Genomic DNA, 25,667 nt, shown 5'->3' on the forward strand with positions numbered 1-25,667 from the left:
AGTTATGTCATTGCTACTTCATAATTAATTTTGCTACTCTTTTGAATCCTAATGTAAATATTCCCAGAGATAGAGGTTTGCCAGAGGGGCCACGTCCCACAGGTTGAGAACCACTGATTTGTCAAACTGTATATCCAAGGCCATCATCCCCCATGACCCCAAGCCAGAGACCAGGAAAAGAGTGACAACCCCGGTCAAGTTAGTGGCAGCTAAAACGCTCCCAGTCCATTTATTGACCACACGAGGTGGTTGTCAGGGGACTAGTTAGAAGGTTATCATGGGAACTCATGTAATAAAGGTCCAGCAGTGTAAGGGTTCAACGGGAGCGAGCAAGGCACGAGAGGTCAGTGTTCAGGAAGCACCCATCTGTTCGGCCGCGGGAGGCCCCGGGGCGGCCTGGGGTGACCACAGCCGGTTCAGTGGAGCTGAGCATCCAACTCGTACTTCTCACAGAACTTGTCTGTGAAAGGGATGCAGGTGAGGAACTCACACCATTTGCAGCGCACTGGGTAGACGTAGAAAAGCACCACCAGGCCGGCCAGCAGGCCCAGGAAGACAGCCTGGAAGATGATGATCTGGCAGCGCTTGCGGTACAGGTCGAACTTGCCGAAACTGATGTAAGGCAGGAAGGCAAAGGAAAGGAAGAGGCCGCTGACGAAGCCCGAGATGTGGGCGAAGTTGTCGATCCAGGGCAGCAGCCCAAAGGCAAAGAGGAAGAGCACAACTGCCAGGAGCTTGAAGAAGGCACGCCAGGGTCGGGCCAGGATCTGCCAGCTCTGGAACAGCTCCACGAAGAGGCAGGCCAGGATACCAAACTGGGAGCCGGCCGGACCTACCTGATGTTGGGGGTTGAAAGCTGCAAGCTACTGAGGCTGCACCGCCCCCTCCAACCCCCACCCCACCCCACCCCCACTCCAGAAGTTTCCCATCCCACCTCTCGGAGCGACTTCACCACCACACAGACGGGGTCATGCTAACCACAGGCACACATGGAGGGTCCCCCACCCTGGGAAGCATCTTACCTCTGCCCGGTATGGCAGGAAGATGGCACTGGCTAGATTGCCCGTGACACCACTCAGTAGGTAGATGATAGCTATGCGGTGCCAGCCTGCCAGCTTCTCCAGGTCCCGCAGGACTGTCATCTGGAAGCAGACGGACACCAGACAGTGCAAGATCCTGTGGGCAGTGAGGGGGCGCTCAGCAGAGAAGATGGCTTCTCTTTTGCCTCCAGCCCCACCACTCCTGGGGGGATGAGACCACCAGCCCGGCCCCCAGTTGCACTTGCCCAGCGTGCAGGAAGAGGGACAGCCACAGGCGGTAGAACTGGTCAGGCACCTCAGGATTGAGGAACGGCAGGAGGCCACACACGTCGTCCATGCAGTGCACCTGCGCAGAGTGCCCAGTCAGCCTCCACAGTGGGCGGGGGCAGAGAGGGGCGTGTCCAGAGAGGGGCGTGCCCTCAGGGCCTACCTGAGAGCAGAGCGTGGCCTCCTCGTGGAAGTAGCCCCTCATGAAGTCACAGTACTCCCGGGAGGTGATCTCGCACCTAGAGGGTCACACCAGGGTTTGGAGGGTGCCCAGCCTCGTAGATGGAGGCTGCTGAGGTCTACAGGCACCTGCACGCTACGCAGGAGGATCTCAGCCCCACCCCCACGCCCTTCACTGGCCCAGTCTTACTCTTGTTGCTGGAGATCCAGTTATGTCAGGCTTTAATGAGGAAGAAAAGTGCTTCCCCAAACCAGCTACCCGAGAGCACCCACCTGCCCTTGGTACCAATGCAGCAGGGCCTGCCTGTTATGATACAGTCCATGTGAGGGTGGTTAGTGTGGTTGCCCGCGCTGTTTTTGGTGCAGATCTGGGTAAGAAAGAAAAACAAGAGGTTTCAGGGTCATTTTACACACACACACACAGACACAGACACGCCTTTTGGCCTAACCCTTATCGGGAACCAAGACAAAGGTTAAGACTCAGATAGAAACCAGGTCAAGTAAGTCACACCCAGAGCCTGGGCTGAGCCATCTGCAAACCCGAATGATACTATTTGGCCTCTTGTGTCTTCACCTACTTTTCCTGCCCTGACTCCTCGCTCACAGAGGCAAGCCGTACCCCACAGGCTGGGCAAAGGCTAGGGCCGTGTAAAGACTCAGGAGCTCCAACAAGGAAAGCCTGCAGCACCGGTAAAGGTAGGTTGCATCATCCCTCCTCCCCCACTCGACAATTAGACCCCAGCTCACCGGCCACTTGGTGATATCCTCCGGCCACTCATGGGGATCCTCAGAGGAAGGCTCGTCGCACACCCTGCATGAGCCCAAGTGGTTAGAGCCTTTGTCCATGGAGATGCAACCCTCCTCCCGCAAACAAGGGATCCTCTACACTCTGTCAGACATAGCCAAAGGCATTCTAAGAGGGCAATTAGGGGTACTCACCTGGGGTCCTGGTGGCAGACAGAACCAAACTGCCTCTTGTTGCCTGCGAGGTCCGGAGCACTAGGATGAACAGGCCACTTCACCCACACTGCCAACGTAGACTGTGGGGACACAGGGTCAGCACCAGTCAGATCCTAGCAAGGCCCTGGAACTAACTCCTGGCTCCACACAGCTATTAGGTTAAACCCCAGAAACACGTGGGGAGTATTACAATGTGCCCTAGGGCATAACCGAGGCATAGAGACAGCCTCTGGCCTGAAATAAAGAAAGGGTATAGGCTATATGGTGCCAAAGTATGGGTGAGTCTTTTGCATTTTTCTTTCTTTCTTTTTTTTTAAGATGTATTTATTTATTATATATGAGTACACTGTAGCTGTCTTCAGACACACCAGAAGAGGGCATCAAATTTCATTACAAATGGTTGTGAGCCACCATGTGGTTGCTGGGATTTGAACTCAGGACCTCTGGAAGAGCAGTCAGTGCTCTTAACCACTGAGCCATCTCTCCAGCCCTGCATTTTTCTTTCTTGTTTCCTTCTGAGACCATGAAATGCAGCCCAGGCTGGCCTGGAATTGGCTCCTACTTTGGCTCCCTAACTACTAGGCTTCCAGGCCTGCACCACCACCTCCGACTTTAGATTGGTAGAGGAAAATGAGGTACTATCCACTTAAGATAGAATGCAAACGGGCTGTAATGGGATCTGATGCCCTCCGCTGGTGTGTCTGAAGGCAGCTACAGAGTACTCACATACATAAATAAAGCTTTAAAATTAAAAAAAAAAAAGGATAGAACGCAAACGTGCTGGGAAAAGGGGGGTCCAAATCAAGACCACATTTGTCAAATGAGCATCCTCTACCAGAAACCAGGGGAGTGACGGACAAGGACGAGAGGGGCCACACACCGCCAGAAGCCAGTTAAAAACTCCTAAGTGAGGCCTAAGTCTGGGATTAAGAGTGGACAGCCCAGAGTTGCAGCCCACCCACCGAGCACTCCTCCTTCGACGTCTGCACACAGCCAGACCGGTCATTGCGCACACAGCAAGCTGAGTGCTTTTCACGCTCCCGGGCGGCAAGGATGAAGCTGTGCACTTGTGGGTCCTGGCGCATGCAGGGTGAGAACTTGGCACCCAGGTGAATGAGGGCCTCCTGTGAAGAGGGAAACAGCGGCTGTGGACTCCGCCCAGGATAGGTGGGGCACCTCCAAGCTCCACCCCCAGCCCTGCCCTCACCGAGCTGGGGCCAATCCAGAAGTTCTCCTGCTGAACGTATTTGACATTCTCATAGACACCCCGCTTCCGAAGTACCTGGAAAGCAGGAAGTGAGATCAGACCAAATCTGTAGGGCTCCATCCTCCCAGAGCCGGGCCACAGCGTCCACAGCCTAGACTCCAAGTTATCTGGGCGCGGGGCTCACCGAGTCCACCGTCTCGTGCTGCGAGAAGCCCACAGGCGCAATGCCGTAGATGCACACAGCCAGAATGGTGACCAGCGAATGCACGAAAGTGAGCCAGTAAGTGAAGAAGGGCCTGAGACAGAGTGAGACAGGTGAGATCAGGAACGTCCTGACTCGGATTCCTTAACCCCCGGCCCAGCACAGCCTACCGGTGATCATCCATGTCCTCGATCTGCCGCTTGACATAGCTGTCGATACGTTTCCTGTACGTGCGGTTGGTGAGCCGTCCCACCATCCCCAGACCATAGGGCCGTTTTTCCCGGGCGAAGAGCTTGCGCACTGGTACAGCGATACGCTGACCCCTCCTGGGTCCAGCCGCGCTGACCACCTCCTGGCGAAGCCGCACCTTGGGCTGCGGGGCTAGCGTACCGCCTTCCTTCTGCTTCCTCCAGCCTCGCTCCAGGGGCCTGGGGAGTGGGGGGACAGTGCGTTCACTTCCTGTCTGAAACCTACACACTGCCTTCTCTCTAGACACCCAGCAAGTCATTCCTCTTCATCTCCGCCTTACCAGTAAGCCCCTCGAAGCTTGGCGGGGAGAGAATGAGGAGCCTCTAGACTCAGGCTCTTGTCTTTCAACAGTGTTAACTAGGCCATGGTCTTCTCCCATCTAGACTCTAGCCCCTGGGCTCTGGGAGTTCTGTAGGAGGGCATCAAAGTAGGGTTGTGCCTACCCCTGGACACACCCACGGTGGTCAGGCTAGATTCCAAAGTCTCTAGTCCAAGCTATAAATGCTGCAGCGTGGTACCTGGGAGCCCATGGGTTCAACGGGGCAGTCTCCCCTCACCCACTGGCTGCACTCACAGCATCAAGTGGCTTCTCTCAAGCTCACTGCGGTCCAGGGCCCCGCCCGTGAGGTCCGCCTGATCCGGGCCTTTCTCCCAGTCCTTGAGCGCTGCTTCGGACGGGGACTCAAACACCTCATCTGGGTATGTGGACAGCTCCTCATGGAGGACACCTTCCTGAGCAAGTAAGTTAGGTCAAGGTGGATCCAGAGACAGAGGAGATGGGGCGACACCCCAGGCTCTTCTTACCCGGGCAAAGAAAGACGTATCTAACTCATCCGGGAAGTCCACCATGTCTTCCTCCAGGAAGCTGGCAGGAGTAAAGCTTCGGCGCTGTGCCCTGCGTAAGGTGCCATCCCTAATAGACCGACCCTGAGGACGAGGAGGTGACCTTAGGACCAGGAAGTCGGAGCAGGCTCAGCTCCCGCACCTACGCACCTACGACCTTGTCCCCTGCATTCACCTTCACCAGCGCGGCAGCGGCCCGGAAGCTCATCTTGGCCACCGATTCCCGTTTGCGACGCCGAGGCAGCCTGTTGAAACCGGAGCGGGAGCTGGAGAAGGAGCAGAGGGAGGCGGCACCCGGTGTGACGGGAGTGTGTGGGGCACTAAGACCATCGGCAGTGTCATCGGCCATGCGGAAGGCCCGGCCTCGGGCCAGAGGGTCTATGATCTGGTGGGATGGAGAAGATGCTAGGTCAGAGATACGGAACCAGGCAAGACTTCCATGAAGAGATTCATGCTCCTGCATGGCACCCAGAGGAGTCCTTCTCCCCTTGAAATTTGCTCTCCAGCGTCTGAAGTGGAACAATACCGTGACTTTTCTCCTAGGGTCCCTAGCTGGGAGTATCTCCGGAGCCTTTCTAAGACTCTGTGGCTGCTCTCCCACACACAGGCTAGGATGGATACTCTCTCTCCTCATCCCTCCCCTCCTCCCACCCCACGTAGAGGAACAGAATGAGGAGCCCCGCAGGGGACAGCAGCACACCTTCTGCATGCCCAGCTGGCATGGGCCCACATAGAGTGGAGGTGGTGTCTCCGTGCTGGTCAGCGACACATTGTCCTGGCTGGGCAGGTCCAGCTCCCGGATGACCTGCGGCTTTAGCTTCCCATACCGCTGGCTGCAGTGACGGATGCTCTTGCGCTGCCACTTCTGGGTGCTGTCACTGTCCTTGCTCACTCCAAACCAGTCGGCTGTCCCCCTGGCACGAGAAGGACTCAGCAAGGGGAAGCCTTATCTCCTGTCCCCCTACCCCAGTCAAGGATCCTCAAAGGCCAACCTGGGTAGTGGGCCCTTCAGCAGGCCTCCAGTCACTCCAAGGACAGGACAGGGGACTGCCAACTGTGGCCACCCCAATTCCTACTAAAGCATTCTGCATGCCTATAGGGGTTCCCATAGGCCCTCACCCACCCTCATCCAGAGAAAGGCCTTGGCCTCAGACAGCCACCATTACCCTACAGTACTACAGAACTCAGCAGCAGGAGCAGCAGCAGCAATAAAGTGGCCATGATCTTTGAACATGCAAATAAAAACATTGTCCCTGCCGTGAACAGCCAGGAAATGCCAAACACTCCAAAGGCTCTAAGAGGCTATACGGCATGCACGTGCCCAAAAAAATACCAACACACTCAAGACCTGCGTAAGGTACCTGAGCAAGGACCAAGAGAGAGACTGGCGCTGTGGGCGGGCCTTTCGAGCAGCCCGGGGCCTCAAAAGAGGCAGAGTATGAACACGCCCAAAGCGTACCTGCCGGCTATGAGGAGCCCGGGTGTTAGAGAAGGGAGAAGGGGGAGTGTGTGCCCGGGGAACACAGAGGCAGATGGAGGGCCAACCAGTGGGTCCCCAGAACAGGAGGGTGCTGAAGTGTTGGGATTAAGATGGAGAAGAAAAGCTGAGAGAGAAGGGACCTTTGCCCCATTCCCACCCCCACCCCCAGTACCTAACAGGGACTCTGTATGCCTACCTCGAGGGTCCCTCCCTAGCCCCAGCCTGTGTAACAGCCAGGATGGTTCGGTACCTGCGGATGGTCTGCGTGATGGACATCTGACGCTGCAGCACCAGCCGCCGGGGCTCATGGTGGGGTGATGGGACACGGGCTGTCTCAGCCGGCATACTCACACTCCGCAAGAAAGCCTGTCGCCGCAGGGGCTAGACACCAGAGTCGTGGTGAAGAGCCTGGCCAGGGAGTTCCCAAATCCCCAGATTTCCTACTGGCCAGAACCTACCTGCAGGAAGCTGGGCTCTTCTGTTGCCGGGGGCACCACAGCTGGGATGTCCAACTTGAGCCATGGGGGTTTCTTGCGTTGCAGACTGCTTGTACTATCTCTTCGGGCTTCACTCATGGTTCCGGGCGTGGTAAGACAGGCCTGGGGACGTAGGAATATGCTGAGTGACAACCCTGACAGGTCTCCAGGGACACATTGGGTCTAAACCTAGAAAAAGTCCAACAGAGGTGCTCACACACAGCTTGCGATATGTGCTGGCATGCTCTGTGCCTGAGTTCTGCACAGACGGGTCTCCACCAACCATAGGAATCTACTGTAAAGCACTGCGTAAGCCTACTCTGAACACAGGCTGGCAGAGGACCCCGGCTCTCTTGAGAAAGAGATGACTTCTTGGGGTTTCAGAGCAACATCTAGGGCAGCAGGCTCCTGTATGCAGAGGACTTTACAAAGAGAAATTCCTTGGTGCCAGGTAATCCCAGCACTCAGGAAACAGAGACAGGTGGATCTCTATGAGTTCGAGACTGCCCCAGTTTACACAGTGGGGTTCTAGGCCAGCCAGGGCTACACAGTGAGACCGTGTCTAAAACAAAACAAAACAAAACAAAAAAACTCCCTTGGAGCAGAAACCACAATGAATGACCACAAGGTGGCGCCAACTGCCAAAAAAGGCAGTGAGGCAGGGACAGGCTGGGGAAGGCACCCTGAATACCTAAGACCCCAAGCCTTGCACAAGGGAAAAGCATTCCCTTCCTACGAAAGCCTCAGTTCAATCCCTAGAAACCACAAAAAGGTGGAAAAGAAAACTGAATCCACAAAGTAGTCCTCCAGCCTCTTACTAGATAGATAGATAGATAGATAGATAGATAGATAGATAGATAGATAGATAGACAGACAGACAAACAGACAGATATGACAGACAGAAGATCGCCTGTTTGGTGGTACCAGCCCTTGGAAGGCAGAGGCAGGCTTCTGTGAATCCGAGACCAGTCTGGTCTACATGGCAAGTTCCAGGACAGCCAGTGTTACACAGTGACTCGCTGTCTTGAAAGAAATACATATACATTTGAGCCAGGCATCCGGTTGCACACCCTTAGTCTTGGCACTCAGGAGGCAGAAGCAGGCAAAGATATCTGTGTGTTTGAGACCAGCCAACTTCCAGCTCTAGACTACCAGGCAAGTCTTGACCTCTGTGGGCCTCTTACTTCCCCCTTTATAAATGACAGTCTTGGCAGGTATATGCCTAACCCCTGCTCCAGGTGAAGAGCCTTATGTATCTAGACAGTGGGCATGAGGACACAGGCAAGGGCAGAGCTCCTTGGAGTAACACTCGCAGGGGGCAGAAGCTGATGCTTCAACTTAGGACTCACCCTCTCAATGATCAGAGGAGACAGAGGTTCAGTTCTCAAGGTACAAACTGGAAAGATGACGCCTGGAAGGCAGTGAACTCCCCAAAGCTGGGATGAGCCCTTTGAGACCCAGTGGGTAGGGGACTGGTCCAGACAAGATGCAGGATGCTTTACATTTCCTGCCTTCTGGTCCATCCCAAGCAGCTACTCGGGAGCTCCAGAAAGGAACGTGGTCAAGAGTGGTCACATAGGGAGCAAACCCCAGGTGAGTGCTGAAAACTGGCCTCCCGACAAGGTAGGTCCTGTGCTCGGCACTTCTAGGTGGTATGGAACTGGTGCCTTTCTCAGGAATGCAAGCTTTTGTTTCCAACAGTTTCCATCTCCCTAACCAAAGACGCTCTTTGATCCACTCCCCTTCTTCCAGATGGGTCCTGCATCAAGCTTTCTACCTGCCTCCAGGGCTGTCCACTGGTGCTGCCTTATCTACACACAGGGTGGCAAGTGCCAGTTCTGAGTGGGGATGTGGGGACTCTGGGAGATGACCCTTTAGCTGGACCTAGAGAGAACAGCTGACCAACCTAGACAAGTGTGAGGTGGAAAAGCACATGGGTCTTACCCCATGACCAGCTTCTGACCAAACATCTGGGTTTCCTGGGGTCCCCTTCCACACTACAGTGAAAGGAAACCTAAGAGGAGAGAACCCACGCACACAACTCTAGGCCTGCAGTTTGGGGAAAGGACACCCACCCTTCCCAGAGTTCCCAACTTGCCCCACCCTAAGCTCTGTTCCTAATAGGGCCTCAAGCTAGTGGGATTCACAAGGCCTGGGGGAGGGGCATACCAGGCCAGACAAAGAGTCTAGGCCAAGGAGCAGCATGCTGCCGGCCCACAGTGGCTCAGTGTCTAGATCTCCCTCTGGCACACAGTGGGCTCTTGTTCCCAGACAGCTCTTATTCTCTCCTCTGCTGGCCCCAGTGGAGAAACCACGGCCCATGGAGAAGCTGATTGCCTGGGGTCACACACCATGAGTCACCCCAAAAGCATAAGGAGCCACCCAAAAGGGATCCAGAGTAAGAGGGAAGTGTTGGAAGGCAAGCTCAGGGGTTGGAGGTGGGATGCAGTCAGGTCCAGTAACAGAGCCTTGGGAGGGCCCCAAGCAGCTTGAGGGAGATTCCGGAGGGTGAGGGACAAGGAGAGCCTGGGGCTAGGGAAGCACCATATCTCACCAAGCACTGTTTGCTCGTGGACTGTGACTGTGAAGGGAAGGAGGAAGGTTGTGCCCTGTTCATGAATCCAGTTACAACAGCCAGGAAACCGGAAGGCAGGTGGAGCAACGTGGGTCAAAAATCTATACTATAACCTACACCGTTGTCTCCACCCCTTACAGAGCACAGCTGGGCTTTCCCTTCTTGGTTTTATGAGACAGATGCTCAGGTACCCGTACTGGCCTGCACCTCCTAAGTGCTGAGATCACGGATGCGCGTGCACCACCACCCCTGGCAAGCCTTCATTTTTCTCATCCGAAAATGGCTGCTGAGAGTGTCCAGCACACAGTAGGTGCTCAGTAAGCGGCAGCTGAATGGACAGAAAGGGCGACTGCCAGAGCTTCTTTGGTGCGGCCCGGCACCGTGCTGCACGCCCGTGACCCCGGCACTCAGCTCGGGAAGGGGGATTCTGAATTGGAAGCCAGTCCAGGCTACACAATGAAACCCTGTCACAAACAAACAAAACAAAATGGCGGAGCTGCAGGTGGGAGCTAGAGGACTGACCAGAGGATGCACCCTGCAAAGGCAGAGCACAGGAAAGTGCAGCCGTGAAGCACACCCAGTTCATCGGTGACCGCAGCTGATGTGACACTGCATCCTTGGGTGTGGGCTACAGCCACCTCTCGCTCCAGCACTGCACTTGAAACCTGTCTTATCCAGCCTCAGCCTGCCCCTGGTGGAGGGATTAACAGCTCTCTATACCCTTTCCATCGGCACATGGCATGTGGCTTCCCTCAGCCTCTCTTTGCCTCATATGGAGTGTTCGCTGGGCCTTTTGTGAACCACCGGGCCTCCTCTACCTCCACTCTGACGCTGCAGAGCAGGGCTAGCTTTGGCGAGGACCCTCTCTGGTCCCCATCACTCCTCATCTGCCACCATCTCAGACAGGCACACACAGAGAGGACAACAGAACAAGGGACTCTCCGAGGTCTGTGGGGAGCACCTAGTCCCCAGAGGAGCACATGAGAGGAAAGAAGCCATCCCTGGGGAAAGGCACCTCTCATAGCTCAAAACATAGTCCAGGGGTCCCTGATGGCCATTCAAAATCCCAGATCCATGGGCTGGAGAGATGGCTCAGTGGTTAAGAGCACCGACTGCTCTTCCCAAGGTCCTGAGTTCAATTCCCAGCCACCACGTGGTGGCTCACAACCATCTGTAGTGTGGTCTGATGCCCTCTTCTGGTGTGTAGACATTAAATAAACAAACAAACAAACAAACAAACAAGTAAATAAATTTTTTTAAAAAAATCTCGGATCCAGATGGGACTCAGAGGGGAAAGGGAACCTGTTTAAGCCAGCTGATGTGACGCTGAAAGGGGCGTCACTGACTCCGAAAGGGGCTTGGAGTAAGGAGTTAAGTGTGGGTCAAACTCTGGATTAGTGCCCACTAAGATGGGCACTTCTGGTCCCCAGTTTGCAGTCCAGCTGAGTCTCTGAATGGAAGGAGAGCTACGGAGATCCCCAGAAATGCCCTGACTGACTGACTCAGAAACGCCTCCCAGGAACCACAGGAAGCAGGACAAAACTGGAGAGGCTCCAGGAGGGTAAACTGAGTCTGCAGCAACAGCTTCAGTCACCAAAAGCCGGGGATACCCACCTCAGACCTGAGCCCTAACTAACCCTGGTGATGTCATAACCGATGGCAAAAAGTAATCACTACGTCCACCCATTTTACAGATTAACTCAGAGAGGCTTCCACGGCCTGCCGTCACAGGGCCTCAAGGGAGTTCAGCACCTCGGCCAGGTCTGCCAGGGGTCTGGGAGGGATCCTTACGTTCAGTGGCTGCAGAGCATTTGGAGCTGGCCAGGTCTTCATTTGCAGGGAAGGGGCACGCTGAGGACAGACTAGAGCTAAAGCGGTAGGAGGGAGGAACCCTGACTATTCCTTAACGGGAGACCCAAACCCGCACCACTAGACCCCCTAGGGGAGCTATGGCTGGCTCACCCAAGTGGACCTCCCAGTAAGGCTCCTGCAGCCATGGAGGCCGCCTGGAGGAGTTGTGGAAGGGTGCCAGAACCTGCACCTTCAGTCTGGGCCTACCCGACACCTTTGCCCTCTTATCCGGATTGCCCAGAATGACCCTGGTAGCTTTGGGCTCAGCCTCTGGAACCTCTTGAGAACCGGCCAGCTGCTGACTTTCCCCAGCATCCTCTAGGCTTAAGGGCGGGGGCAAGGGGCTGAGGCTCGCCCCATGGAGGTGGGGAGCACCTAGCCTGGGACTGCCCCGACTTCTTGGCTGCTCTAAACCTGAAAAGCCAGTTTCATCCCAGAATCTTCCTTCTCCCTGCTTCAACAGGAAGTGGGGAGGGGGGGCTTTCCCAGGACAGAGCGGGGGGGGGGGCCTCCGGATCCAGGCCCCGCCCACGCAGACAGACACACCAAGAGGGGAGCAGGAACTCTGGTCCGGACTATCAGAGCGGAAAGAAAGCCTAGGGGGAGTCCCCCTGACCATTCTCCACCCAGCTCTACTAGCATGCTCCCAGCGGGACAGACAGGCCCTCTCGCCTATCCCGGAGCACTTAGGGTCCACGGTTACCCCACCTCGCCCTGGCCTACTTTAAGACCCCGAGTGTGGCCTCGGGCACGCCCTCGGGGCCACTCTACAGGGCAGGAGATGTCTTTGGAGGCACTTCCCGAGTTTGCCGATGCAAACCGGGCTGAAACAGGCCGAGCAGGCCCAGCCGAACTCCCCGGCTCGCAGCTGCCGCTGTTACTCCCGCCAGTGGGAGGAAGCGGACCCGGTGGCCCCAAGTCGCGCGCTCTGCCCAGAGTTTCCGACGCCACCTTCGGGGGACTTGGGAGCAAGGGGGCATGGGGGAGGGGCTGGCAGCGGAGGGGCCGCTTGGGGCGGCTGCGGCCCTCCGGCTCCCCGGCCCCGGGGACCCGGCAGGACCAATGCCCGGCTGCCCCGCCCGCCAGGCCGCGCCGATCCGACCACGGGCTATTTCTGTGGGGCGCCGGCTGGAATTCGGGCCGAGCCGCCTCCGCTCGAGAAACTCTGCACACCGACTGCCAGCGATCGGCGACACGCGCCAGAACGCAAGCCCCGCACCGGCCCGCCCAGAGTCCGGCGCAAAGACCCCGGCCGCCACTCACCGCCGCACGGTCCTCCGATGGGATCTGCACCGGCTGCCGCCGCCGGCCGGGAGGGCGCCCGCGCCTAGTCCCTGCCTGCACCGGCCGGTCGGCCTGGGAATGCCACGGGCCGAGGGGCGTGCGCGCCGGGGGCGGGCCCGGCAGAGGGGCGGCCGCCTGACTCAGGGCTGAGGAATGCGCGCCGCCCGCCGCCAACCCCGGGCGCCTCCTCCGGGAAGACCTCCGGCTGCGTTCTGCCAGGGGTCCCACAGAGACACCTGTAGCTGGGTGTCGGGCTCTCCAGTGACGACCGTGAACACAACATCTGTCATGGGCTCGCCTTTCCAAACTCCTTCACCTTGTGCTGCCCCTGGGATGGGAAGGGGGTAAGGGGACCTCCAGAGCAAGAGGGTGGGGCGGGAGGGACCTAAAAGCCAGACTGAACGCCCTTCCGAAGGCACGCACTGGTACGTCACTGGGGGTCCCGAAGCCCTCACTTCCCCCGTGCACACGCGTCTGATCTTTCGAATAAATACTCATGCAGTCAAGCTCTCACGCACCTGTTTACACAGACACGTGAGCACACCTGCTCAAAATGCACTTCCATGGGCTCACACTCTCCGCCCCCGCCCCGTGTTCACACGCAGGCTCAAACACGGCTACACTATTGTCACAGGAACCGCAGCTCAGCAATGACCCCTTCCCCTGCGTCTTTCCAAGCAGGTACAAGGGTCAGACTGCACCTGCCACCCCTCCAGCCACGGTGCAGAGCGTCAGCGACGTTCTGTACATCCGCGTGTGTGCTCCCCCTCTCCTCTCTGCTTGGGGCTCAGGCCTCACATGTGGCACAGTTCATCCCCCTGTAAGCCGGACACAAAATGCTCCTTGGCTCTCAGCTGAGGCTGAAGGCTGAGGGAGAAGAAGGCTGTCGTGGTGCAGATGTTCTGGGCTCCTGTAGCCCACACATGCCAAGCCAGAGAAGGGACAGTGTCCATACCTAGCATGCTTGAGTAAGCAGGATGCCCAGATTGGGTTGGCTAGAGGTGCAGGGGTAGCATCCTTTCTGGAAAATCAGGAACCAGCCACAGCTGGACATCTGATGCCTGGAGGTTCCTCTTCCCCTGCTGTGGATGCTGCAGGGTCGCCTAGACCTAGAAATCTATTCCCAGCTGCAAGAAGCCCGTAAGAGACTCGCTGTGAAGACACACCCAGGAGTTAGTCCTCTTTTCTCACAAAAAGGATTCTGTGTTTATTTATGTCTCTCTGCGTGTGGTTGCAGGCACCCACAGATGCCAGAAGGGGCATCAGAGTTCCCTGGAACTGTAGTTACAGACCGTTGTGAGCTGTTCAGTGTGTGTGCTGGGGACGGAGCTCCGGTCCTCTGCAAGAGCAGCAAGTACTCTTAGCTGCTGAGCCATCTTTCCTGCCCTGGAGTCATCTTCAATATAAGAGTACCACAGACAAGGCTGTCTGCATGCAATGACAGGAAAACAGCTTTCTAGGACCCACTGCTCCAGCGACCTGTACTTCCCACACTCTAGGGGAGTCTGCAGCAGCTCCTCTGGCAAAACCCCTCCACGTCCACCCACACACACAGGCGTTGTTCCTGAGAGCATGGTGCCTGCAGACAGACGCCCATCTCAGCACATGGGTTCAGGATTCCCCAGACGAAACACATCCCAAAGTCCTGAGTAAGGGCATCGGGGTAGTTCGAGCAGAGGAGTGTGGACCAATTCTCAGGCCTTTATCCAGTCTCTACTGTCCCGGTACCTCCTACTTGTCCTATTTACCTAAGCTTTGGGTGGAAGAACCCATTACACAGACTCCAACCCGTGGCTTCTCTCATACTTGTATTGACTATAAAGAGCAAAATTGAGCTGCAATTCCTAATGCTCTGGAACTGGTGAGGTGTTGGGATAGACAGACCTCCAAGTTTGTGTAGTACTCTGTGTCGCCTGTGTGGTTAGGATCCCTGAGCAGTAACAGGACTCCCAACGGATACTTCCTGAACCTTCAGCTTAGCTTCCTGGCACCACACGGAGAGACGGATCCTGGACACTAGCTATTTGAGGAAAAGACAGAGTGGCCAAGGCTAGTCCTGCTCCAGCCCAGGCTAGATTCCAAAGGCCTGAAGTTCCCAGCTATTTCTAAAGAAACCCCTCATGGTATTGGACTCAGCAAGGGGGCCTTATAAGCTCCTGGGCCAAGATCCTAACAGTTTGACAGCCTACCTCCCCTTGGCCTACTGATGGTTACCCTCTCTGCCCAGGAAATAGCTAACCATCAAGGGTCCCCCAGCTACAGAGACCCACTGAGGCCTGCCGGGGTGACAGCAGCCACTCTGCTGAGAAGCTAGCTGCTGAAAGTTGCTAGTTTCCAAACCAAGAGCCAACTGACTCCAGCCCAGCTCCCGCTTTGCCCATGTTAGACAGAAGACTGAGCCAGTGTGTTAGGCCCCTGAGACAGGGAAACTGAAGCCTACAGAGCTATCAGGGACTGGCAGCCCATGCCACCTTTACTGGAGGCAGCTCTAACCCTCCCACAATCTGTGAGGAGTCAAAATAGTTCACACCATCACCGACCCTAGACTTGACTCCTTCCAAAGAATCTCCCAATGGCATCCTTGCCACCAACCAGGCACAAGGTACACTAGGCACAGAAGAGGTCTCAAGCTCCTTCCTCTTGGACATTCTTTTATTCCTGGCAGGCCTGCTGGCAAAACACAGTAGGGAAGCCCAACCCAGCACTTCCAGCCTCTAGTGGGAGCTTCACACCACAAACCAGGAAGTGGGGAGGAGGGGCAGACATTGCGCAATCCCACACTCTGGCCAGAACATCTGGAGAATAAGATGCTGGCCACCACCTCCGTCTCTGCCTGGGGCAGAAGTCAGGCTGCCCACCAAACAGAAGGAGCTTGCCATTCACTCACCCAAAGGTGGGGGATGGAATAGCTCTTCAGGAGTCTTCAGAATGCCCTCACCAGGGGACCCAACTAGGGTCTCAGTTTTCCCTTCTAGATTGGGAAGGGGCATTCTCCTCACAGGAAAAGCAAGGCATTGTTTGGACTATGGCTATGGGGAATAAGGCCAACCTTGTTAGATCAAATTTACAACATATTGCCCCTACCCCCCACCCCACCCCCGGAAACTGCACAGAGTGCCACAAACAGCTGGATGAGTTCCAGCAGGCAGGCAGAAGCTGCCGCTCCCTCCCCAGGAAGTCCTAGTTGAGGCCCATGAAAGGGGATAGCTGAGCCCCAGCCTGGGCCAGAGTTCAGACCCTGAGCTGGCCAGTGGAGAGAAGCAGTTGAGGACAAGAAAGTCCTTAGGCTAAGTGCCTTGTTCATGTAAGGGTCACAAGCATAAGGGTCACAGAGCCTCTTGCTCTCTCCTGTTTAACATCTCCAGTGCCAGATGCCAGGGTCTCAGAAATCAAAGGCAGCTCTGACAAGCCCTCAAAGGTTTTAATAAGGCAGTGTGAATGGGGAAGGTGGGATTGTGTCGGCTAAGAAAACCTTCAGACCCGCATGACCCCCCTCCCCCGAATGATAGATGAGGGTGAGTGTCATTCTGCTGGGTGTGGGGGAGGGGAACAGCTTACCCTATGCAGAGACACCTCCCTCCTTCCCTTGACCACCCCTTCCTTTGGGCAGGTCACTTCCCATTTGAGGGTCAAGTCTCCTGCACAGATGCACAGCCTCATTTGAAAGGTTACAGCTAGGGTGGGTGATGGATGGCAAGGCTAGGTCTCAGAGAAGCTCCCTGCAGCCCTGGTCCTGCCCTCCAAGCTAGCTCAGCTTAGGTGGTAAGCCCTCTTCACAGCAGTTCACATCAGGGTTCCAGGGATGTCAGTGGGGGCTCCACTGCAGAGGCAGAATTCCCTTTCCTCCGACCTATCAGCTGTGATGATGACCCACCCGATGGGGCAGGCATCCGCTTCCTGTCAGTTCCACCACCCAGCGATAAGGTTGGGAAAGGAGAGTTCCAGGATCAGAGTTCAGTCTGAGATTCCCAAGGCCTCGTGTTTGTTCTCTATAACACCCAACGCACACCCTCTGTGGCCCACCCTATCTCAAGGCAGGGTCTTCTGGTCCCGGACCCTCGAAAATTCAGTCCAGGTTCAGAGACGATGACTTGATGGCAGTCGGGCCATTGGGACAGAACCAGACACGGAGAACCCAGGTTCCAATCCTAGTGGTGAAAGTAAAGGTTTCTACAGTGGCTCCGCCTTGTCCCTCCCACTAGGCTCCACGCTCCGCCTCTTTTATAGATTTGCCCCACCCCCCCACCCGCGCTGCATGCCTTCTGCGCAGGCGCATGTTCCAGTCCCCGCCCTCCCCGCGCTTCCGGTGGCCTGGTCTATGCTGGCGGCGGCTACATGCCCGTGCGCCGTGGTAATGCGCGCCTGGGCAGAGGATCCCTGAAGCCAGTGTCGGTGACCCCGCTCCCCGACACCGAGCAGCCTCCATTTCCTGGAGGAGCCTGTCGGCCAGAGAATGCCAAAGCAGGATCCCAAGTGACCGGATATCGTGAGGTCGGCCAAATGCCAGCGCCGGTGAGAGGGGGCGCAGCGTCGCGGAGTCTGAGCCCACGGCGAGCTGGCACAGTGGGTCGGGCTGCAGAGACGGTCACGTCAGCATCCATTCCCGGCAACCTGGCAGCCTCAGTCCAACCTGGACGTCAGCATAACAGATAAAAATAATGGGTCTTACCCGGGCGTGGTAGCGCACGCCTGTACTTGGGAAATGAATGGAAGCAGGAGGATCAGGAGTTCAATGCCAGCATGGTCTACATAGGACCCTGTCTTTAAAAAAGAAAGAAAGAGTGAAAGAAAGAAAGAAATGGCTCTTTAGCCAGCCAGCCCAGCTTGGATTGAGAACAGGTCTTGGCCCTGGCCCCATGTTCACTGACCAGTTGTCTTTTAATCCCTCCTGTTGTACCACAATGGCTGAAGGATGTGGTCAGATTTCCTTGCTTTGTTTATGGGGCTATTGGTAAAGTAGCGCCTGCTGGTCCTAGAGACCCATAGGGGCCAGCAGGGTTCTACCATGAACACTTAGAATGGGACCAGGCAGATGGTCATCTCCATGCATACCCATTTGTGTGTATGGTCTTGTCAATATCGAGGAGGGGTCTTGTGACCTATCTTTTGAGCAGTGCCTAAACAAACTCAGTATGTTTCTCTTGTAGGCCCTACTCAGGTTCTGATTGTATTTAATGAATTTAGGAACAAAGAACCAGGTTCCAGAAACAAGTTTTCTAGGAGCCGATGTGATAGGCACCCACCTCCTAATGCCCCTTACCCATGTTTCCCCGATGTGCAGCAGGGGTGGGCAGAGAAGGCCCCCTAAGGCTGTATAAGCTGCAGGGTTCTGTTTATGCCTCAGAATGACTCACACAGTGGGCACCTCACTTTACAGATAAAGGAACAGGCAGGCAAACACTTTTTTTTTTTCTTTTCCCATTACAGCTTTCCCGAAAGATCGGGCAAAAAAAGCAGCGACTGGCAGGCTCAGAGCAGCAGCAGACCCCTAAAGAGAGACTCCCTTCCACCCCGGGCCTTCAGCGGAGTATCTACTTCAGCCCAAAGGACCACCCTGTCCGGCTAGGACCAGAGTTTTTTGACCAGCCCGCAGTCACCCTAGCCCGTGCATTTCTGGGACAGGTAACACAATACAGGAGCAGGTTTCAGAAGCTAGTCCTGTTCCTACTAGGTCTCATCTCTGACTTGGCCTTTCTTGTGCGTATATAGGTAGCCGCCTTGCCCTGCTTTGGTAATAACAAGAGGTGTGTTCTTACATGTATTCATCAGGGAAATAGGGACTGTTCTATCTGAAAATACCCTTAGGACAGGTTGTCTGCAAAGATTGTTGACAGGTATTGGCCCCGGCATCTGTGAGGGACCACTCTTGCCTACCCTGTTCCCTGATGGCTGGGGCCAGGGATACCATTAGGCTGCTAGCGTCTGAATCACTTGAAAGAGCTGGCCTCTTCGGCTCAGTATAAGCCCAAGTTCTAGGCTGTGCCAGCCATACTTACAGTGGAGGCAGGGACTACTCCAGGCCCAGCCTGGTGTGGCTTACAGTACAACCTGTCACCTTCTGAAGTGCATGTCACGGGAGCTGGATGGGTTCATCCAACATCCACTACTCCTGGGTGCTAGAGTTGACCCCTCTGGTTCCCTGGCCTACCTTTCCCTGTAGCAAGCTTCTAGTAGTTTCTGTACTAGAACTGGTGCTATGAGTTCCAGGGACAGACCCTGACCTATTAGAGAAGGGGCAAAATTCTCTTCTTGGGCTATTTTAAGCTGTGGGGATCTGTGTTCCTTCTAAAAGCCCCATTGTAATCGACCGTTACGATATAAAACGTGGGGCAGATTTATCTCAGGTTTAGGTCAAAGATGGTCCAACAGCACTGTCACCACCGTCACATATCTGCCTGCCTCTACTCAGCTTCCTGGCATATCTGCTGGCTCCTCGTTTTGCCCACTGGAACCCACATTGGTAGACAAGATGGTGTCTGGCAGAGAAAGGGGTATTTTCACCTGTATTCCTTCAGTCAAGGAAAACCCAGGTGTGGGTCATAAGCCCAGTAAAAGTTTCATTGCAGTGGGCTTCCAGGACAGCAGACTACTCTGGACTGAGGATCATGTTGTGTTTTCCAGACCCTCCACTGGAAAAGCCCCAGAAGGTCCCTTGAGAAGCTCAGGTGGGGTTCCCAGTGTGGCCCTTGGAGACATTCGGGTAGAGTTTGTGAAGAAACACTCCCTGGCCTTTATCTTCCTAAAACATTCATCCCTGTCTTTAGTGGTTTTTGTTCTTAAAAGAATTTCCAGGCTTCCATGACAAACGCTGGCCATCTCTTTTCCTCTACCCTGAGGCACCATGGGTCTACTTGGGCTGAGAAGAAGGTGCCTTCTGACCAAATAATCCCTCAAACCTGTGAGGGATTGGACATAGATGGATGCTGAAGTCCTACTACACGCCCTGGCTGAATCATTCTTAGGACTATATAGTCCAGGCTAGACACTGCATGAGCTGAACCAGCTGGCCATTTCTCACTAAGGCCTCTGTTGCGTTAAATAATAAAAAATGATGCACCATCCTATGCTAGCACCGGCTACTCTCTGGCCCCAGTGGTCTCGCTGTCTCCTTGGTTAGCCCCACGTAGAGACCGCCTATCTCCCTGCTCTCTTGTCATAGACTCTGCTCACATTCCCAGCATCTGCCCCCTGTGGTTCTTGTCACAATTCCCAGCAACCCGGTAAAATCAAAACTCTAGAGGCTTGTAATTTATCATAAGATTTATATCAGTAAATTCTCACCCCACAAAATGTCCACACAACAAACTCAGATATTGATATAAACTGCCTACCTAGATAAGACAAATGGTCCTGTAATAATCCATCCCTTATAGGATATTCATAGCTACCTGTGGCTATTTAAAGCCACAGGGGTCTGGGTCATCCTTCTCTTCCATCTTCCTTCTCCCCTCCCAGCACTCTGTCCTGTCTTTAAAATTCTCAGCCCACCTTTCTTTTCCTCAGCCCAGTCACAGGCTCTTGCCTTTATCTTGTACCTGCCCTCACCTGCATGTAGACAGCAGCCCACAGACCTCAGCACTGGTGGGCACAATCTGAGAACGTGGATACTTTGTGGCTGCCTTGGTAGCCTACCTTCACAAGCCCACCACAAAATCGCAACAGGGACACCCTTGGGCCCACTGAACATTACGTTCTCTCAAGGGAACTCTGGGAGAGGATATAAGAGCCAGAGAACACCACTGAGGGGACTGGGAAGTCAACCTGCACCATGACTCCAAGTGAATCCTGAGGTGTGCTTAGAACCCTTAGTAAATAAGAACTAGGGTTAGTCAAGAGGGGCTGGTGAACTTAACAGCATTCAGGCTCTTGATCCCAAAAGGCAGAATGGAGAAGCCAAGTAGCTAGCTGGGTCTGTCTGGGCCCAGATGCCTGGTAATCCTGAGTTTAAAAGAGGGCTTGGTGGGGACTATCCAGGTGGGTTGGCCCCCATCAACCTGAGCACTCACTGCCCACAGGTCCTTGTCCGGCGACTGTCTGATGGAACAGAACTCCGTGGGCGCATTGTGGAGACTGAGGCATACTTGGGGCCAGAAGATGAAGCTGCTCACTCAAGGGGTGGCCGGCAGACCCCCCGTAACCGTGGCATGTTCATGAAACCTGGGACCCTGTATGTGTACATCATCTACGGCATGTACTTCTGCTTGAACGTCTCCAGTCAAGGTCAGTGGTCCTGGGCTTCAGGGAACAGACAGGCTAGCAGCTGGCCAACCACCCTGAAAGCCTTGGGTAGATAGGCATCTGAGTAGGAAAATGCCATTGCCAGGGGCCAAGTTAGGATTTCAGGAGCCTTGGCTATTCTTGAAGGGTGAATGAGGCTGGCCAAAGCAGCTGAGGCTACACAGAATAGAGGCTATGGGCCAGCCTGAATGCAAAGCAGTCAGTCTGTGGGCAGAATTTAGAGTGACATTTTTGATCCTGGGTTAGATTTGCTGTTAGGTGGAAGGTAGGGAAGTGGAAAAAGCCTGGTTTGGGGTAAGCTGAGCTCATACAGGAACCTTGCCGAAAGTCCTTTTATATGCGTTTAGCTCAGTTACTCTCAGCCAGGAGCACTTCTGCCCTTATAGTGGACATTAGGCAATGTTTGGTAACATATTTGAATATCATGACAGACTAGCATCTAGCAGGTAAGGCAGGGATGCTGCCAGAAATGTGATAACCACATAGACCTGGCCCAAACAGCTTTAGTGGAGGGATGCTGGTGCAGTGTTCATGGGAGAAACCAACTCTCCTCTGGGGTCCAGTTTTGTCCTGACAAGCATGTAGCCTTGTGTTTCTCAGTGGCCTGAACCTGAAGAACCAGTACCACTTACCATAACCACTGCTGACTAAGAATGTGGCTGGCATATCTCAGTACCTGTGAGCTGAGCTTTCCCTGTTTGTCCCTAAGTGACCAATGTTCTTGGTTTGCTGGCCAAGTACTTGTGATGCAGGGACTTGTGGTTACCCATAGCAGACAGCTGAGTGTCCACCACAGGGGACTTGGGAAGTTGGAGGTGAGTGGACCACCGGACTGGCTGTGTACCCACCACAAAGCCAATTCTGAGCGACACTGTGGATGACTAGATATCAAAAAGATCACAAGACAGAGCCAAAGAGTAGTTCAGTTGTTAACAGCATTGACTGCTCTTGCAAAGGACCTGGGCTCTCTTCCCAGCCCCAGGCATACTAGTAGTGCAAACATACATACAGACAAAACACCAATACACTTTTTAATTAAAAAGAGATCACAGAAGCCTTGGACAGAACCAACTCTGCTTGTGTGGCTGAAGTAAGGAAACAAGCCAGGAATGGTTAGTGCTCCAGGCTCTGAGGAAGGGGAACAGGTTCTGAGCACACAATGGACAAGGCAGAGGCAAGAATGACATATAGCTGAAATCCTCCAGGCCCACGCAAGTTGAGGGCAACCCCACAAGGGTGCACATGGTCCTGGTAAGGGCCATCCATGTTGAGTAGAGGCTGAGGACATGGATGTCACTGCCCAGGTGTGAGTGCTGAGGGCGAGGGAAGAAGATGAGGATTCAAAGGCCAAACAGAGCAGAGCACAGGATGCCAAGTTAAAGCAGATGTGTAGCAGAGTTACACAAGGGTATGGAGGTCAAAGGTGTTTGCAGGAAAATGAGAAGGAGCCAGGATAAGATGGGGTGATGGATAAGGTCTCAGCTCTGGGGAGCTGAGAAAGGAGCGTGTGTTTGTACTTACACTCTGTAACCCACTTCTCCCTGAAAAGAGAGCAAGTCCCAGGTGCTGTAGGTACAGCCTACAGTCAAAGGACTGACTGGATCTTCCAGGCTTTCCTGACCTGTGTCATACTTGGACTGGGTCTGAGACTTACTGTTTTCCAGCAGAGTGACACCTCCATCCTAGGGGTGCCAGCTCTCTGGGCTTCCTCTGCCGCCCTCACAGCCACTACCAGTTAAGACTAGGAGGAGCAGGCTACAGAGATGACCCAGTGGTTAAGGGCATTTACAGCTCTTCCAAAGGTCCCAGTTCAGATCCCGTGTCAGGCAGTTTATAACTGCCCGTAACTCTAACTCCTGGATCCTCCCAGAGCACATAGATACATGTATGAATACATGCAGAGACACATTTAAAAAAGCCTAGGGAAGTTACAGAAAGAGGAAGCTGATGCCAAAGACGCTCCCAATCAGTTGATCCTAGTTCTGGCTTTGTGGGCAGTGGTGGGACTGTCAGTCTTCTGTGGTGGAGGCTTCCCAAGGTACTCAGGGAAGGCTCAGCAGCCCAGCTGATGCTATAGAGAAGGGGAGGTAGAGGGTCTGATACAGTTTACACATGCAGGAAGCAGCAGCACCTCTGCAACACTGGGTGTGTGCGTGGGCAGGAGGCCTGAGGTTTACTTCCAAGCTGTTTGTCTGTCCCACAGGGGCTGGGGCTTGTGTCTTGCTCAGAGCACTAGAGCCCCTGGAGGGCCTGGAGACCATGCGGCAGCTTCGTAACTCCCTCCGGAAAAGCACTGTCGGCCGTTCCCTCAAGGACCGTGAGCTCTGCAGTGGTCCCTCCAAGCTGTGCCAGGCCCTAGCCATTGATAAGAGCTTTGACCAGCGAGACTTGACCCAAGATGAGGCTGTGTGGCTGGAGCATGCCCCTCTGGAGTCCAGTGGCCCAGCTGTGGTGGCAGCAGCCCGCATAGGTATTGGTCATGCCGGGGAGTGGACACAGAAGCCCCTGCGCTTCTATGTCCAGGGCAGCCCATGGGTCAGTGTGGTAGATAAAGTGGCTGAACAGATGAATCAACCTCAGCAAACAGCCTGCTCTGATGGGCTTTTTAATTGTCCAAAAGTAAAATAAACATCCTGTTTGTAGAGAACTGTCCCCATGTCTCAGCCAGAATTTGTGCTCATGCAGTTAATTCTTTATCTGAGTCAGGAAACCAGGGTACCCAGTATGTATAGCAACAGAGAGGAGAGCATCAGTGCTCAGTATATACACCTAGGAGCAGGATTAAACAGTGTCTTAGACACTCCAGGACAGCTCCGTGGGGGCAGGCCGGGAAAGGGATAAGGACACAGCCTATACGTGTATAAATGACTTGGACACATCCTGGAAGACCTTCCCCAGCTCAGCGATATTAAGCTGCTGTAAGGACCAGACTGAAGAGGAAACTTGTGGGTCTGGAAAGAGAGCAATGGTTAAAAGTGAGTGCTTCCTGCTCTTCTGTTCTGTGTCAGCACCACACCCAGTGGCTCACCTCTATAACTCCAGCTCCAGGGCATGCTTTCTTCTGACCTCTGAGGACACAGATACACACAAAACCATAAATAAAAATAAATAAATATATATATTTAAAGTGACTTTGATGGCACTCGTCTGTAATCATAGCACTTGGAGGACAGAGGCAGTAAGATCAGGAGTTCAAGACCATCCTTAGCTACACAGCAAGTATGAGGTCTGGGCTACAGAAGACTTTGTCTCAAGAGAAAAACAGCCCAGCAATGGTTGTCCCATGGCTGCTTCTGAGCAGACTGGTGGCTGGCTGAAACAGGAAGCAACTCTACCAGGCTAGGGCTGCCTATCCTCCTTAAGGCCAGTCAGGAACTCTGCACAGAGGGGAGGTTGTTCCCATCCACACACTCAGCATGCTGCCTGGGCTCATGTGAGCAGTGCCTGGAAGACAGCAATAACGGGGTCCTCATGGGTGGTCACCACCAGCACACTGCGGAATTTGTCAAAGAGCATGAGCAGCTGGGAGCGCCGTGTGTTCTCATTGTACATGATCTCCTCCAGATGGTGGCGGCCACGGAAGTAGTGAAGGAGCCTGGAGGGGATAGGACAAGGTGAGCCTAGCCCAAGGCCTGTGCTACTGAGGACAGCCTGTGCTACTGCAGGTCTGCAAGCTGCCTGCAGACTGGTACGGAGCTGTGGGATGGGGTCCAAGCATCTTGGACCCGATGTCCACCAGTCCCTCCCAGTGACCCCCCCTCCCCCAGTGACAAGTGCTGGGTCTAAAGAGTCCACAACACAGCATCACTGTGCAGACTCAGAGCCACTTGAACATGAACCCTGTTAAGAGAGGAGTGCTAATGGCTTCTTTCTGTTCTCCCATGGCACTGGGGCAGTCTGCTCCAGGGAGCTTTCTGCAGCTGAGTTCAACACAAAGAAGGCCAGGGGATAGAAAGGCCTGGATCAGCACTTAGAGTTGTAAATGGCCCTCCAACAGTCTGCAGTGTGTTTCTTCAAACAAAGAATGACAATCTAACCTTTCCCATGATACCATGCCCTTCATCACCTAAGGCAGGATGGACATGACAGATGTCAAGCTGCTGTGATACAGGGCCCTAAATTTCCCTCCAGGGCCTGCTAAGCCAAGGCGGTCAGCACTTGAGAGCAGAGTACTGAGTAAGCACCCACTGCACCAGAGCCTGCATCTACACAGCAGGACAAGACACTCCTGTTCTGCAAACACTAACCCCAGGGAGGGACCGCCACTTCACTGGAGCTGTGCAGGGGTACCAGTGCTCCCACGTATAATCCTCCATGTCATCTGTCCCTACCTGGCAAACATACGGAGGTCCTCAGGGTTTTGGGCTGCAGGCACATTGAGGATAGCAGCCCGCTCGTGCTCTGAGAGGCTGGCCAACAGGTTCTCTGTCATCCTCTTGTTGAGTGGTGAGTCCCCACTGGGGAGCAGCTCTGCACTGGAGTTGTCCATACTGGGACTGGTAAGGGTCATGTCATCACTGCTGGCTGTGGATTGGAATAGGCCAGCTAGATTCCAGTGTACCAAGATGGGAGCGCCAAAGGCACTCCAGATCCTAAGATCACTGCCACACTCTCCTCCTGGTGCCCAAATGTACAATCTGCCTTCATGCAAGAACTCCCTGCCATCCCACAACCTAAGTGCCTATTATGTGGCTAACCTAGACTACAAGTAGCTACCCCTATAGAAGTAGCTTCTAGGACCCAGAATGAAAGCATGCTGCATACCCACCACACCCTACAACAGGAATGGGTGTTTTGTCTCACCTCAGCCAACAT

At 54.5% G+C, this 25,667-nt stretch overlaps 3 protein-coding genes across 5 annotated transcripts in view; 1 reads left to right on the top strand and 2 right to left on the bottom strand.

The window, feature by feature from the left end:
- Positions 1-210: 210 nt before the first annotated feature.
- Positions 211-12,681, bottom strand: RHBDF1 (rhomboid 5 homolog 1). Of its 2 annotated transcripts, XM_080942073.1 has the most exons (19): positions 12,594-12,681; positions 6,887-7,027; positions 6,679-6,809; positions 6,310-6,414; positions 5,649-5,862; positions 5,124-5,333; positions 4,910-5,032; positions 4,680-4,837; positions 4,027-4,284; positions 3,839-3,950; positions 3,655-3,729; positions 3,410-3,571; positions 2,427-2,527; positions 2,235-2,298; positions 1,761-1,855; positions 1,471-1,546; positions 1,286-1,386; positions 1,023-1,176; positions 211-836 (listed from the first exon to the last, which is right to left on the bottom strand). In XM_080942073.1, the coding sequence occupies exons 2-19, from the start codon at positions 7,001-7,003 to the stop codon at positions 417-419; spliced, it is 2,676 nt and encodes an 891-aa protein (XP_080798199.1). In that variant the 5' UTR covers positions 7,004-7,027; positions 12,594-12,681; the 3' UTR covers positions 211-416. The 2 variants fall into 2 exon arrangements, with proteins under 2 accessions (XP_080798199.1, XP_080798200.1); XM_080942074.1 differs by lacking the exon at positions 6,310-6,414.
- Positions 12,682-16,943: 4,262 nt separating this feature from the next.
- On the top strand, positions 16,944-23,814 carry MPG (N-methylpurine DNA glycosylase). The gene is made up of 4 exons (XM_080942335.1): positions 16,944-17,126; positions 18,042-18,236; positions 20,630-20,834; positions 23,056-23,814. The coding sequence occupies exons 1-4, from the start codon at positions 16,950-16,952 to the stop codon at positions 23,478-23,480; spliced, it is 1,002 nt and encodes a 333-aa protein (XP_080798461.1). The 5' UTR covers positions 16,944-16,949; the 3' UTR covers positions 23,481-23,814.
- A 137-nt stretch (positions 23,815-23,951) lies between these two features.
- NPRL3 (NPR3 like, GATOR1 complex subunit) overlaps positions 23,952-25,667 on the bottom strand; it is a 30,808-nt gene continuing 29,092 nt past the window's right edge. For both annotated transcript variants that reach the window (XM_080942334.1, XM_080942333.1), the window contains 2 exons: positions 25,184-25,376; positions 23,952-24,447 (listed from right to left, as the gene is read on the bottom strand). In XM_080942334.1, the coding sequence (XP_080798460.1) occupies positions 24,282-24,447; positions 25,184-25,376 (359 nt within the window). In that variant the 3' untranslated portion in view covers positions 23,952-24,281. The remainder of the gene's footprint in view (positions 24,448-25,183; positions 25,377-25,667) is intronic.

The sequence above is a fragment of the Micromys minutus genome (genome assembly GCF_963924665.1).
Source record: "Micromys minutus genome assembly, chromosome: 31".
Taxonomy (NCBI): Eukaryota; Metazoa; Chordata; class Mammalia; order Rodentia; family Muridae; genus Micromys; species Micromys minutus.

Excerpts from the sequence above, each read along its gene's own strand:
- RHBDF1 (XM_080942073.1), bottom strand. The coding sequence starts at position 7,003 with ATGAGTGAAGCCCGAAGAGATAGTACAAGCAGTCTGCAACGCAAGAAA. Across the intron at positions 3,572-3,654 it reads TCTGGATTGGCCCCAGCTCG|GAGGCCCTCATTCACCTGGG; the intron begins GTGAGGGCAGGG and ends CCCTCTTCACAG. Across the intron at positions 1,547-1,760 it reads TGCATTGGTACCAAGGGCAG|GTGCGAGATCACCTCCCGGG; the intron begins GTGGGTGCTCTC and ends GTGACCCTCTAG.
- MPG (XM_080942335.1), top strand. The coding sequence starts at position 16,950 with ATGCCCGTGCGCCGTGGTAATGCGCGCCTGGGCAGAGGATCCCTGAAG. Across the intron at positions 17,127-18,041 it reads TCGGCCAAATGCCAGCGCCG|CTTTCCCGAAAGATCGGGCA; the intron begins GTGAGAGGGGGC and ends TTCCCATTACAG. Across the intron at positions 18,237-20,629 it reads CCCGTGCATTTCTGGGACAG|GTCCTTGTCCGGCGACTGTC; the intron begins GTAACACAATAC and ends CACTGCCCACAG.